The sequence below is a fragment of the Perissodus microlepis genome, chromosome 1 (assembly GCF_051167445.1).
Source record: "Perissodus microlepis isolate ML-2025 ecotype Zambia chromosome 1, ASM5116744v1, whole genome shotgun sequence".
NCBI lineage: Eukaryota > Metazoa > Chordata > Actinopteri > Cichliformes > Cichlidae > Perissodus > Perissodus microlepis.
Genome location: NC_140461.1, coordinates 20,240,255 through 20,253,135, shown reverse-complemented (window position 1 = coordinate 20,253,135; position 12,881 = coordinate 20,240,255). Strand labels below are relative to the sequence as shown.

The following is a 12,881-nucleotide window of genomic DNA, read 5'->3' as shown; positions in this document are numbered from 1 at the left end:
AAATGAATTCTCAGTCCTGTGCAAAAGCTTTAAGGCATCCCTCATTTCTTTATATTCTGCAAGGAAAATAAGAAAAAGGCGCAGTAATCATAACAGTTCATATTTAGTATGACCACCTTTATACTCCAGATCTGGCCCTTTAGTTGACCCATCTAATGTTCCTCACACACAAATCATCACAGTGGAAGCCATTCATAACAAAGGGAAAAAGGGAAAAAGGCTGGGGTATGTAATTACACAAGAACTGGGCTGAAAATCAGATTAGAGCAGACACATTTGAAATTCTTAGTCCAAATTTGCATTTGTCACGCTATAAGATCATCAAATTGCACAGTACAACAATGAGCCTCTACAGCCTTCTGTAAACCACAGTGGAGGCTCTGTCATCTGAATTTCAGCCATTGATCTGGGGGGGGTCCTGTCAAAATTGATTGAATTATGAATACAGAAAAATGCCATGAAGATCTCGAACCAGCATACTATTCCATCTGGAAGCATCTGATTGGCAGTGGCTTCATTTTTTAGCATGAAAATAATCCCAAACAACAGCGCCACTGCATTAAAAGCATACATGAATAACGGACAGTGGAATAGCATCAGTCTCCCCAGAGCCCAGACCTCAACCCATTTCCATGTACGATCATGCAAAAAGAAACAAAGGATAGCTCAAGACATAGCACATTAATATAAATGTAAAAGCATTGTTTTTTTGTGATAATATGCACTTAATGATAAAATGAACGGCTCATGTCAATCAGCCCCACTGAACAAACTGCCTGCGTCATTTTTTCCAAACCTAACTTGTTTTATTATCAAATTCCTGGTAAGAAAGTTTTTGTTCCAAATAGAAAAAGCTCCAGGAAAAGTTCTATATTTCATGCAGTCTCTAACAAGCTCCTTAACTACGCAGGCATAAACAGAAGACAAGAAGGAACCACAAAGCTACGGATGTATGACTGCATGTCAAATAGTGCTCGAACTTGAAAAAGGATGTGATTCTGTAGATGAAACTACAACCCTACGTGGTGCCGATCAACACAAGCAAAACAAGAAATGGTCTAATGGCAAAGTTAAGCGAAAGTTTAGGAAGACGGCCATTAAGATAAACCTGAGAAGCAGCAATATATGGCGTTTATAAAGCATTTCCAACCTGATCGAATAACTGAGCAAATAAGGGGACAAAAGATTGAAACTCTTAACAGTAAAAGTGACATCCTTTTTAAAGAAAGGCCAATGTGCTTCCCTTGAAAGTGGGTTCAAAAGGCAGCACAAACACACTTGTTAAAGGTTGCAACAAAAAGTCAATTCATGGAAAAAAAAAAAACTGGCATGGAATTATAGCTGGTTGACCTATTAAAAAGTTTTTTCCATCCAACTATTTTTCCAAAATTTCCATCCTACTGATATGAAGACAACTTACTGTGTTTTTCCAAATATACTTAAGTTTATAGTTACAATTTAGATCAAATCTTCTAGTTGGCAGCTTCGCATTTCTTGCATAACTGGAAGTTATGTTTGTTAGAACTAAACCAAACCCCAATACTCTCACATTTGCCAGGTTACAGCTTCTATATTGCACTATTATTAAAGCTGGGAGCAGCCATTTATCCTTGATAGAGATCTCCGAGATACACATTTGACGTCTACATCTAACAACATTTTACTCTTACAACTAGCTGAGCATCATTCCCATTTGGGATATTACGGGAATCTCATCAACCCAGCAACCGGCTGAATCCATGCCATCACTGATTGCCTAATCAGACATGTAGGTAAACCTAATAGAACAGAACATACGAAACTTTTGCAACACACCCACTCATGACATTACAATACAAACACAACGTGGCTCAAAGAGTTGGCAGTTTGTCTTGTAACCGGAAGGTTACAAGATATGGCAACCTCGCTTCTCTCCACCAGTGTGTGAATGTGAGAGTGAATGAATAGTGGAATTGTTCAGTGCTTTGAGGGCCCCGAAAAGCGCTATATAAACGCAATCCATTATTATTATAATTCTTGTAAAACCACTTGAAATTAAAAGAGAAAACCTTTGCTTCTGTTTTGCCAGGAATGCTCTTATCTAGTCTGTATCTTGAAACCAGCCTTAATGTGTTTCTGCTGACCGTGATCCCACCGTAATCAGAGAAACAGCTTCTGTGTGCAGTAATGTTGTGGACATCATTAAAAGAGAAAATCCAAGAGGGGAAATACTCTGGAACCCAAAGCTTTTCCAACTTATAAACTACTCCTTAACTATGCTCAGAGTTGTTACTCTTAAATCTTAGGCTGAACTAACAAGTGGATGGACTCTGGCACAGAGCTTTCCAGGCAGTAGCAGAAGGTTTCCAGTGTGTGGCCTCAGAAATAAAATTTTGCATTTTGCAGATGATGTGGTACTTGCGACTACACTGAGCAGTGACCTTCAGCTTGAGGAGAGGAGGTTTGCAGCCGAGTGCCAAGCAGCAGGGATGAGAATTAGAGAATGAGAATTGTTTATGAACATTTCTAAACTCATCGATGGAAATGAGCTGCAAGTGACCTGAAGAGTATGAATACAAAAAGCAGAAATAAGCTTCCTGTGAAGGGTGTCTGGGTATTACCAGTGATCAGGTGAAGATGTTTTTTGGATGTTTTGGAGAGCCACTACTCCTCAAAAAGAGCCAGTTTAGGAGGTCTGGGCATCTAGGATGCTTCTTGGATACCTTAGCGGAAGGAGGCCCAAGAACGGACCCAAGTCACAATTCGACTAGCTTGGGAATGCCTCTGTATCTCCACAGATTAGCTGGAAAAGCTCTGCTCTGCTTGGACTGCTGTCCCCACGAATCAGACAAGGAAGAGTCCAAAAACAGATGGCTGCGTGGATTCATATTACTAGTATGCCTGATAATCACACATCTAAAGCTGCAGACTTGCATCTATCAGGGTACCAATAGCATTATCCTATCTTTAAAAGATAGCAGTAGATGGAAGTATTTTGCTCTTATGGAAGGTCTTCTTTCTTTGTTTTGTTTTTTTCCAGGACTGTGCTTGTTACATAAGCCGTTGCCCAATGTTCAAACTCGAAAATCCAGACCGTAGAGTTTGGGCTCTGTGTCTGTGAAACACATTCCAAAAGCAGTTTGATTCAATAAAAAGTGATGATACACCACCAATAAATTGTTTCAGAAAAGCAGCTGGGCAGATGCCTCTTTTTCACTTGGCAAATTGCAATTTATGGGGAACCGCACGCCAAACCGTATATAAACCTTTGCCAGTAAAGGAAAACAGCGCCTTAATGCAAAAGGAAAAAGCCAGGATACACTGCGGGTTCGATACAGGCTGCATCCTTCAAACGCGGCGCTTTCACATTCCAACTCATTCGTGAAAATAATTCCAGGGTTTATGGCTCATGACACTGGCCCCCAGGGACACAGACTCAGGTCCAATTTCTAAAAGAGGAATCTGCCGGTTATATTCCTTGCTATCAGACTGACGACTGCACATAATTTTTTATATTTCAGAGGTACGTAAATGACAAAAGTGTGTGCCAGCTATAGGTTCAACCAACAGCAACAAACTCTGGATTTAGAGGGGCCAAACTTCAGTGTTTTATTGCTTGTTTTAAATCACTTCAGTCTGGTGGACCAATCGCACAATAAGCGTGATCTGAAATATATTTCATGAATTGGGTCATTTGCCTGGTAATGAAAATATCACAAATAGTCTAGCTGGATTTATGTTGACACTCAGGGGACACAGAAAAGAAATAAAACAGCAATTTAAGCAAGTTACTGAAACTGGGTCATGCGATTCCAAAGAAAAACAAAAAGCAGACCTTAGTAACAAACAACAGCATACATGTGGAATTACGGTAAACAAAAAATACAGTGTACAGTATTGCAACTTCAGCCTTACCGACTTGCATGCATGAGCTTGCATTAGAAAAGCTCCACTGCCACAAATTTAAATACTTACCTGACTTTAAAAGCATTAATGTCATACTATTACAATAATAACCAATAGCAATTCATTATTTTAAAAGCTGGAGTCTAATTTTACTGCAAACTGTGAGCCAGCCTAAAACTCAACAGATTGTGGGCTCTGTGTTATTTCCAGCAGATCCATTCGTAGTAATCTAACAATGAGAAGTGGGTCAGGGCAGTGGAGCAAATGCCAGCACAGCACAGGAGGGTTAATGAGGACCCATGTAGGGATCCCTGGTTTGAATTAATGAGCGAGGTGGCCAGGAAAAATCTGCCGTCTAGACAAGCTGCTGCACATTACCGTGAATAGCATGCCTTCAATGAAAACACTCTTCTCACTCAAGTCATCGCTGTGGAGAATTCATCAGTTTATTTCCCTAACAAATATAGAAGGCAGTGCGATTTTCAAGTTCTGCTGCTTACAGACACGGGCATTCCTGCAGGACTGGTGTCCAAACCATCACCCGATAGGAATACAATTCAGTCAGGACTTCAGGAATACTTTTGTCCCCCAGAGAGGCTTCCACAGAGATAAGACAAAATCAGCTACAACTCATGCTAGTGGATTTTTACAGCTCTCTCTTTCTCCCTGCAGCTGACTTCTTCATCATCAGGAGGCAGGCAAAGAAAAGACTTAACTCGTGGCCCCTGCGTATTCTTGTGGCGAGACCATCTGAATGTGAATCCATTCAGACTCTTCGGGTGACGCCAGGAACATTTTGTCCCCGGAGCACAAAATATTCATTTGTCAGTTGGTGCCGGGGTGCACAGAGCTGATGAAAAGCACTGTTTACCTATTATGCATAGCAAGCGATGGTGACTGAGGGGATTCAGCTGCTCCAGCCCCCTTCTGAAAGCACATGGCACTGAACGGATGCCATTGAAAAAGTGGCCGAGAAACTTTCTTTTATATCCTCAATGCAGATTAGATCAGTTTTTTAAACTTTCTCCAGGCAGCTTATTATGCATCACTTTCACAGGATAACAGTGCATCATGGAGAAGTGATAAACTGCAAAGTACCATTCATGCCCTGTGCACAGCACGAACAATGCGTGCAATGCCAAGATGTTTTCATGGATTTATCTATGAATGCTTGGAAATGTGTGCAAAGCTGTTTCCTGTCTTGGATGAAAAGAATGCGAGGCTGAAGCTGAGGCACAGCTTGTAAGTGGAAGCATGAGGAGCTTCCTGTCCCACAACAGTGGAGAGGGAAGAGGAGGGAAAAGGACACTGGCCCAGAGCAGGCACTGCCCTTTTGTTGCAGCTGTATAATGTTACGCCCATCATGAACCACTTCAGCATTCTTCCAGCAAATAAATAAATAAATACAACACAACACAACAACTCGCTGACAAATGTGGCTACAGCGGGTAAATACAGACCGGAAACAGAGCATGCAGGACAGCTGAGGTGCAACAGCAAGCCCCTTCCCCTCCCTACCCAAATTTGGAGCCCCCCCCCCCCCCAAAAAAAAAGAAAAAAAGAATACACAACATAGAAGCAAAACCGGCTACCAATAGCAATCCTGACCTGGCTTGAGTAAGCACACAAATATGATAAAGGAGGAGCTAGATTTTGGTTTTATATGGCTGAATGGCCCCTTAGACCTGATAACAGGTTCACGATCAACAGGGCACGATGTGACAGATTTTTTTTTTCTGGATCCACGAGAAGTTTCAGCTGATCCAAGTCAAATATCCCAACTCCTCGTGTGTAAACATCCACTGGTGACTTAACATCAGGCGTGTGCTTTCTGTGTAAACACACGCCCGCTGGATTGAGCGTGTGGCTGGTTGAGGAGGAGGGGGTAAAAACCAAAAAGGAAGAAAAAGTATCTCCCAGTCTCGCCTTGTAGCCGTGTGGCTAAGCTAGCGCAATGCTATCTAGCATCAACATCATCACACACACACTGACTGACGGCCTGGACATAAACCTCAGCTCCGCCAGCTCAATCTGAGAGCCAAACTTACCGGCTTTCTCCTGATCGTATCCCACGACAATAAAATAGTCAGCCAATCTAGCCATGTCTGCCGCTTTTCCCGAGATTTACCAACACAATTCAGCATTTTTCCTTCTTCCAAAGCACAGCCATGTTTGACAGAAGGAGTGTCACTGCGCTTGCGTGCAGGAGCGGGATACATCCATGGGCGTGGGCCCTCTCGAGTTTACAAATACAGCTCTGTGCTCCAGTAGAGGCTCGTTTTGGCCCTCAAGCACTGTTTCTTTTTATAAATCGAGGGCAGCCAAACCTACAGCCACCAAAACCAAAAGAATACTATATTTTGCTATAACTGTGTGAAGTTTAGGAAAATTATTTTTATTTGAACGGCCTCAAACCACAGCATTAGTCAGCTCATGACACAATTGTAAGTAATATACAGTATAACAGAAAAGAAACCAAGCAATTCTAATAGGGAATTTTATCTAGGCCACTCTTGGATTTGCTAGAGACTCTGTAAATAGAATAGAATAGAATAGAATAGCCCTTTAGTGTCATTGCATGTGTACAACAAAATTATGGGTGCTCCAGCCAACCGTGCAGGAAAAAAATAGTAAAGACATCAGGAATAAAATAAATGGCAAACAGAAGAGACAAGATATATACAGTAGAACTGCTCTAAAATACAAACAATTAAAAAAAAAAAAAAAAGAAACACGCACACTCACTTTCACTTAGTAATGTAAAATATTTGCATCAGATTTTAAGTCAGTTTCCATGTTACTATATCACCACATGCTGTTTTATTATCCATGCTATGCTCTTTTTTTAGCATGGTGATTGTGATGTAACATCTCTTAACCAGTGGAGTGTGTACAAACCCTTAACCTTAAGTGCACATTGGCCACTAGTCAGCTCTGTCTGAAGCTAAAACTGGATTTTCTGATTTATTTTTACTTTTTATGCCTCGAACTCCAGCGCCAACTGCAAAAATTAAAAATCCCCATGCAGGGACTATTCCATAGACTTACAAATTTAATGTAACATAAATTTTTTTATTTGTTTTTGTGTAAAAAAGGGGTCAAATATCGTGTTTGTGCAACATATTTAGTATCGATGAAAAAAAAAAAAAGAGAAAAGGACAAGCTCAGTAGCACGTGTCGATGAGTAATATGTGAGTGAGAGAGACAGGCATCCACCACCACCACCTTTGCTGTCAACAATAGCAGGAACACAGCAAGCAATTTCCTCTCTCTTCTTCTTTTTTTTTCCCCTCGTGCTGTTCATCTGCTAGAAAAAGGACACAGGTAGTCAAAGAGTTGAACCTGTGGCAGAATATATTAAAACTCCTTTTTTATAAAGTGTTTATCACAGCACAAGAATGATCATTAAGTAAAAAGACCCCACACAGCACAATGGATATTTCAAGGTAATAATTATGACTTATCTTTGCAATTTGTGCTTTGGGGGCTGACAGCCTCTTTTTTTTCCCTCTCCTCCCAAACATGACAACTGTTGCTCGGCTTTTCTGACACACAGACCTACTCATGCATTAAACTGTAAGGTTGTACAAAAACTGTCGGGTCATCTTACCAGGACAACATCACAAAGGACTTTCAAAAGATTGCTATATAAGGAGCCAAAAAGCACTAGAGGAGTTTTGTTGTCATGATTGCACCATCTCTTGTTGTAAACTCTGGTAGGGGAATTATTTGTCCGCTGGAGGCAATTATCATTACAAAGTGCTTGCAAAACATTCGCTGGTTTACAACACATGTGTTTGGCATTTATGTATTTTTTTTTTTTTAGTTTCAAATATGACACCAAAGAATGAGGTTGTCTGAGTTATAAATAAACTCAAGAAAGTTTTTAATTATAATGATATACGAATTACAGGATGCTAGTGCGCTACAGGGGAATTTCAAGCGTTACATCGCCTTTAATTCAGTTTGAGCTTTTCTTCCCCATAATTGAAAGTGAAACAAGTATCAAAACTGAAAGAAATACTTGGACCTTCTCTGCAATGTTAATTTACACCATATCCAGTGCCTTGTGGAAATTTCTGTACTGGAATTTCTATTCTGAAAAAAAGAGAAAAGTTGGCATTTACAGCATTTCACACACAGGGTCATTCTTGGGTGCATATTACCTCTTTGTGCTCATCTCAAATACAGACACACACTAGATCTTCACTAGCCGTGGCTCAGTGAGATGAGATAAACAAAGTTTTAGCCTCCCCAGCTGGTTATTTTTTATGCAATTTTATGTGATTTATTTATTTATTTTCGTCCTCCCTAAGGGGCACGTAATAAGCATCTGTCTCACGAATCCCACAGACAGTTTTGATTTTCCACGCTGTGGAAATCTAAAACATCTTCCCGTGTTTTCGTGTAAAAGCAACATGCATATTTTGAGTTATAATGAAAAAGATATAAATATAATAAAGTTCAAACTGATGAGACATGTTGGTATCACCTGTGTGAACTTGCATTCCTAAGGTGAAAAGTGAGGTGAGATTACTCACTCACTCACACTGGCACACTGAGTTAATATTGTTCACACGTGACAGTTCTTTTGTAACTTTATTTCTAGTTAATTGTAAAATTCCATTTCACATTTATCCAAATAAATTTGTGGTAAGCCCATAGTCAAATATTTGCCTCGTACAAACAAAAACATAGAGCATACTCTGTTTATAGTTGGGAATACGTGTATTATTTAATCACTTATTCAGTTCAGTGTCTCTTTCAACGTCTCAAATTCATCATCCAGTACATTTTCAAGCTAACGTGGAAGTTCAGCACATCAGGGAGTGCCCTGAAAAGGAGTCCGATGAAGCATTCCTTAAATTTCACTTCAAACAATTAGCCAGATGGACTGAAAAGAGCATTAACAAAAACTATAGCCGTGTGACCTTAAAGTCCAAATATTACAACTTAAGTTCAAATATTACAGCCACAAAGGAAAAGGTCTTTTCTTTCTGTGATTAACACCCACTATAGAAAGCAGCTGTCTGACGCGAACATGTTGTACGCTTACTGGCACAGTGAGTGCACTGTTTGACTTACATAAATAATGACTACTCATTTGGTTATACACACACTTAAATTAAAAAAAACAAACATTATTTTATTTTTAAGAGTCATGCTAAGGTGCAAAAAGAAAAAGAAAGGAAAAAAATCTAGTGCTGTGACTCACTGAAAGCATGAAAGAAGAACGCAACTCTTAAATTTCCTTTAATGCTTCATGTTTAATGCTTTTTCAAATGCATTCCTGAAGTTTTAACTGCTGTAGTACATGAACAACAGCGCAGCAGTAGTGTACTGGATGGGGTGGGGGGGAAAGGATGAGAGACTGAGTGTGTCACTCATTAGCCCCTCCTACAATTTTTGTATAAAGGGCTGTCCGTCTGGTGTGTAGGAGCTATTAGCAGAGTGACACAGCTGCCTTACAGAACCAGAAGCAATCTCAAGAAACCTGTGGAGTACTCTTTCCCAGCTGATTCTAGAAGAAGAAGAAGAGCTTTCTCATCCAACTAAAGAACAGAGACTAAGGTATGTGCACTTGCCTTTAAAATAGACATTGCTTAGATTTGTTATGCCACTAGCTGATGGCTTTATCCTTGCTTTTTTGAGGTCAGGGCACAAGTGTAGAGACAAGAACAGGTTATCTGTCTGGTTATATAAGCAGTTCAGCTCTTAATGTGTGCGTCTGTTAAGGAGTTGCCTTTAAGGTGCAAAGCATCCAACAGGGGCAGCATTCCATGTGCTGTTTATCATATTATTGCACATAATTTTGCTGTTTTGTTCTATTTAATCAGGTGACTGAGTTGAATTACATTTGTTTGTGAACTATTTTTGCCTGCTTAATGGGAGACTGTGTCCTTCACAGTACTGGCCAGGGGCCCAAAGCATGGTTGTAGGTTTACTTAGCCCAGCAAGATCTGACCTTAGCTTAACTTTCTAAATAAATGAATGATATGTGCAAATAACTTGGCTTTTGGACTCTTGTGTAAGCAAGCACACTTATTACAGTATGAAGGAGTCTATCTATGGATAGAAGGACAGCAGGAAAATTGTATAGTTAAATATTAATAAAAATGTGCGAGTAACTAACTATTGATTTTTTTTTTTCCTTCTCCAAACAGGAGCCAAAATGAAATTGATCTTCCAGTCCTTCATCTGCTGCTGTTTGCTGGCAACAGTAGCACACTGTGTGGAACTTGAAGTGAATCCTGAATTGAAAAAGAGGTGAGTTAACTGAGGCATGATTTTCATTTGAACCCGAGTCAGGGTGTGACACTCAGCATTTGAATTATCTAACTTGGAGTAATGGCATTTTCCCTTCCTCTTACAGGCTAAGCATATGGCTAGGAAGCAGACTGAGGCGAGATGTTGACACCATATCAGTAGAGAAGAGAGCAGAGGCTGAGCACCTTGTCAGACCAGAAGACATCAGGGATACGTTGTTGCCACATTCCAGGTAAGATCGTGCAATTCTGACAGTCTTATTATAAAGTAAATATAAATTCAAGAAATCCAAAGTCAGCTATTAACAGTTCAGGATTGAACAGTATAGACTCATGTCCTCTCCCTTTGTCCTCCAGCACTGACATCCACGTCCGGACCAAGAGGTCTTCAGGCTGTTCCCTGGGTACCTGCACAGTGCACGACCTGGCAGATCGTCTGCACCAGATGGGCAAGTTAAGGGGCGGGAATGCACCTGCCCACAAGATTAGCGCACACGGATATGGCCGGAGGCGTCGCTCCCTTCCATCATACAGAGTCTCACTAAGGCTAGAGAAGGGCAGGCTGAGGCCCGTGTGGAGCACGGCTGACTCACAAGTTCACAAGCTTGAGGCCCTCCTCAGACGGACATGAGCACCACTTTGCAAAGGGAGTTGAGAACAAAAGCAACGGAGTAGTGTCCTGTGCGCTCTGTTTTAAAATTCTTGAAGTGCCTCAGACTACAGCCAAGTATGCTCCAGCACATTTGTTCCAGGCTGGAGGACTGAGTCAGTGAATCAGAGCAAAACTGGCTGCAGCTGAGTTTGTCCAAAGCCCGAGCCTTGCAATGAGCTCAGCAATGTACAACTTTCAAAGAAAAAAGAAAAACTGCAGCTGCTTATAGACACTGGATGGCACAGCATGGAGCAAACTACAGGTGCTGCTCTCTGCATGGCAGAGGAAAAGGAAGAGTGCTAATACCTGGCAAAGTGGACTCATCCTCTCGATCAAGGGGGAGGACTCTTCTAATATTCTGGGACTTAACACATTTATTCCTCAAGGCCAAGACTTTGATAAGTGCTATCCTTTAAGGATTTGTGCCATTGTGTTCCATGAAACTGTCAGTACTTGTCTGCACTTTTCCATTTGGACTTAAAGTCAAATGAATCATCAGGAAAAGACATCTTCATCACAATGCCAAACACGAAGATAGGCTCCACAGCTCTAAAGCTATCAGTTTATATCAAGTTTTGGACACTGTATAAGGGAAAAATGCCTTAGATTATGTGATATATGTGCCAGTTCTTAATGGACTGAAATATACTTGAAATGTTATTGTTTGTAAAAAAAACACAAGTGCAATCTATATTTGTTTTTATTGCAGGTATGTGTATATATGAATTACTTTATTTAAATATTACATAGAAGTTACAGTAAAGTACTTATACAGATAGAGCTATTTTTGTACAGGAAGAAATATATATGGGCATTGTAGCTATTTGTCATTACTCTTGCAAACTGTGGTAATAGGATATCTGTTTTAGAGGTATATTATATATTTGTAAATGTGTTCTATTTTATTTGTGTCGCAGCAATAATGTCATTCAATAAACATTTTGCATACAAAATCTAAACCTTGTTTGGCTCTCCTTTCTTTGTGCTCCTGGCTCGTGTGAATTCAAAGTGGCACTCTATTGTCTGAGGGCACACTGTTACAGCAAAACAAAGAGCACCTGGACTCTGTTAAGTGTTTAAAGGTTCTCATTAGAGCCCCCCTCCCTTCTCTTGCTGCATCCCCCTATTTATGATCCCACTCAAAAAAAAAAGGGCAGACAGGTTGCCAGGCACATTCCTGCTAGGTTCAGCTCACATTTGCTGGCTCTCTCGACACCACAGAGCAGCCCCGAAGCCACTGGAGGAGGCTGAGGCTTTGGCTACATCTGTGTTCAATGGAAGATGTTTGGGACACAAGTCGGCTGATGCGGGGGGTTCCGGTTTAACATTCTTTCCATATCATCCCAAAAGCTACTCAAACACAGCACCGATCAAAACGTTCCCGTTCCAGCACAACAAAGACCGAACCCGATTTAAATCATTCAGATGTCCCATTTTCACCCCTCATAAACCATTTAATATATTCAGAAGTATTGACAACAATGAAATGTGCACTTTTTAACACTCATTTAAATCACAGAGGGAATAAAAGATGGGTCTTTCATATCAGCTCAAAGATTATTGCTACTCTTTCTTTGTAATTTGAATGATAAGGTTCCTGCGTTTAATTTAGTGGAAATCCATATTACAGCTGTTCAAAGTGCAGGTAGAAACAAAGTGAGGATCACCGCGGCGTTATGTGTCCTCTATTGCCATCTAGAGATATTTGATGGCCATAACTGCAATATTATGGCACAATTTAAATTGGTATTATTTATTCACTTAGGTTAGTCAGCTGAATGAAATTATTAATTAACAGTGTTGGGTGAGAACCTTCCTTTTTTATATTATTAGATTACAAATTTAAGTTCTACCTATCCCGATTGTGAGCATTCACAGTTTTTTTAAATATAGTTTTTGTTGTAAAAAGTTTTCATTTGAACGATTTAGATTTGTTTTCTATTTTTGAAGTATAGACAATTGATATATTTAATAATTAATATAGAACAGTAACTAAAGACAAAACGTGAACCACAAATTACAGAATAGCAAAAGAGCCACACATAGTGCAATAAAACTGAAGCAAAGCAAATGTGCCA

At 40.1% G+C, this 12,881-nt stretch overlaps 2 protein-coding genes across 3 annotated transcripts in view; one reads left to right on the top strand and one right to left on the bottom strand.

Moving 5' to 3' along the window:
• The window catches only part of sbf2 (SET binding factor 2), a 108,627-nt gene extending 102,535 nt beyond the window's left edge, over positions 1-6,092 (bottom strand). For both annotated transcript variants that reach the window (XM_084934449.1, XM_084934458.1), the window contains exon 1: positions 5,934-6,092. In XM_084934449.1, coding sequence (XP_084790575.1) covers positions 5,934-5,988 — 55 coding nt within the window. In that variant the 5' untranslated portion in view covers positions 5,989-6,092. The remainder of the gene's footprint in view (positions 1-5,933) is intronic.
• Positions 6,093-9,339: 3,247 nt separating this feature from the next.
• Positions 9,340-11,762, top strand: adma (adrenomedullin a). The gene is made up of 4 exons (XM_084934435.1): positions 9,340-9,456; positions 10,050-10,152; positions 10,259-10,384; positions 10,509-11,762. Exons 2-4 carry the CDS (start codon positions 10,058-10,060, stop codon positions 10,780-10,782), a joined length of 495 nt encoding a protein of 164 aa, XP_084790561.1. The 5' UTR covers positions 9,340-9,456; positions 10,050-10,057; the 3' UTR covers positions 10,783-11,762.
• Positions 11,763-12,881: the final 1,119 nt, after the last annotated feature.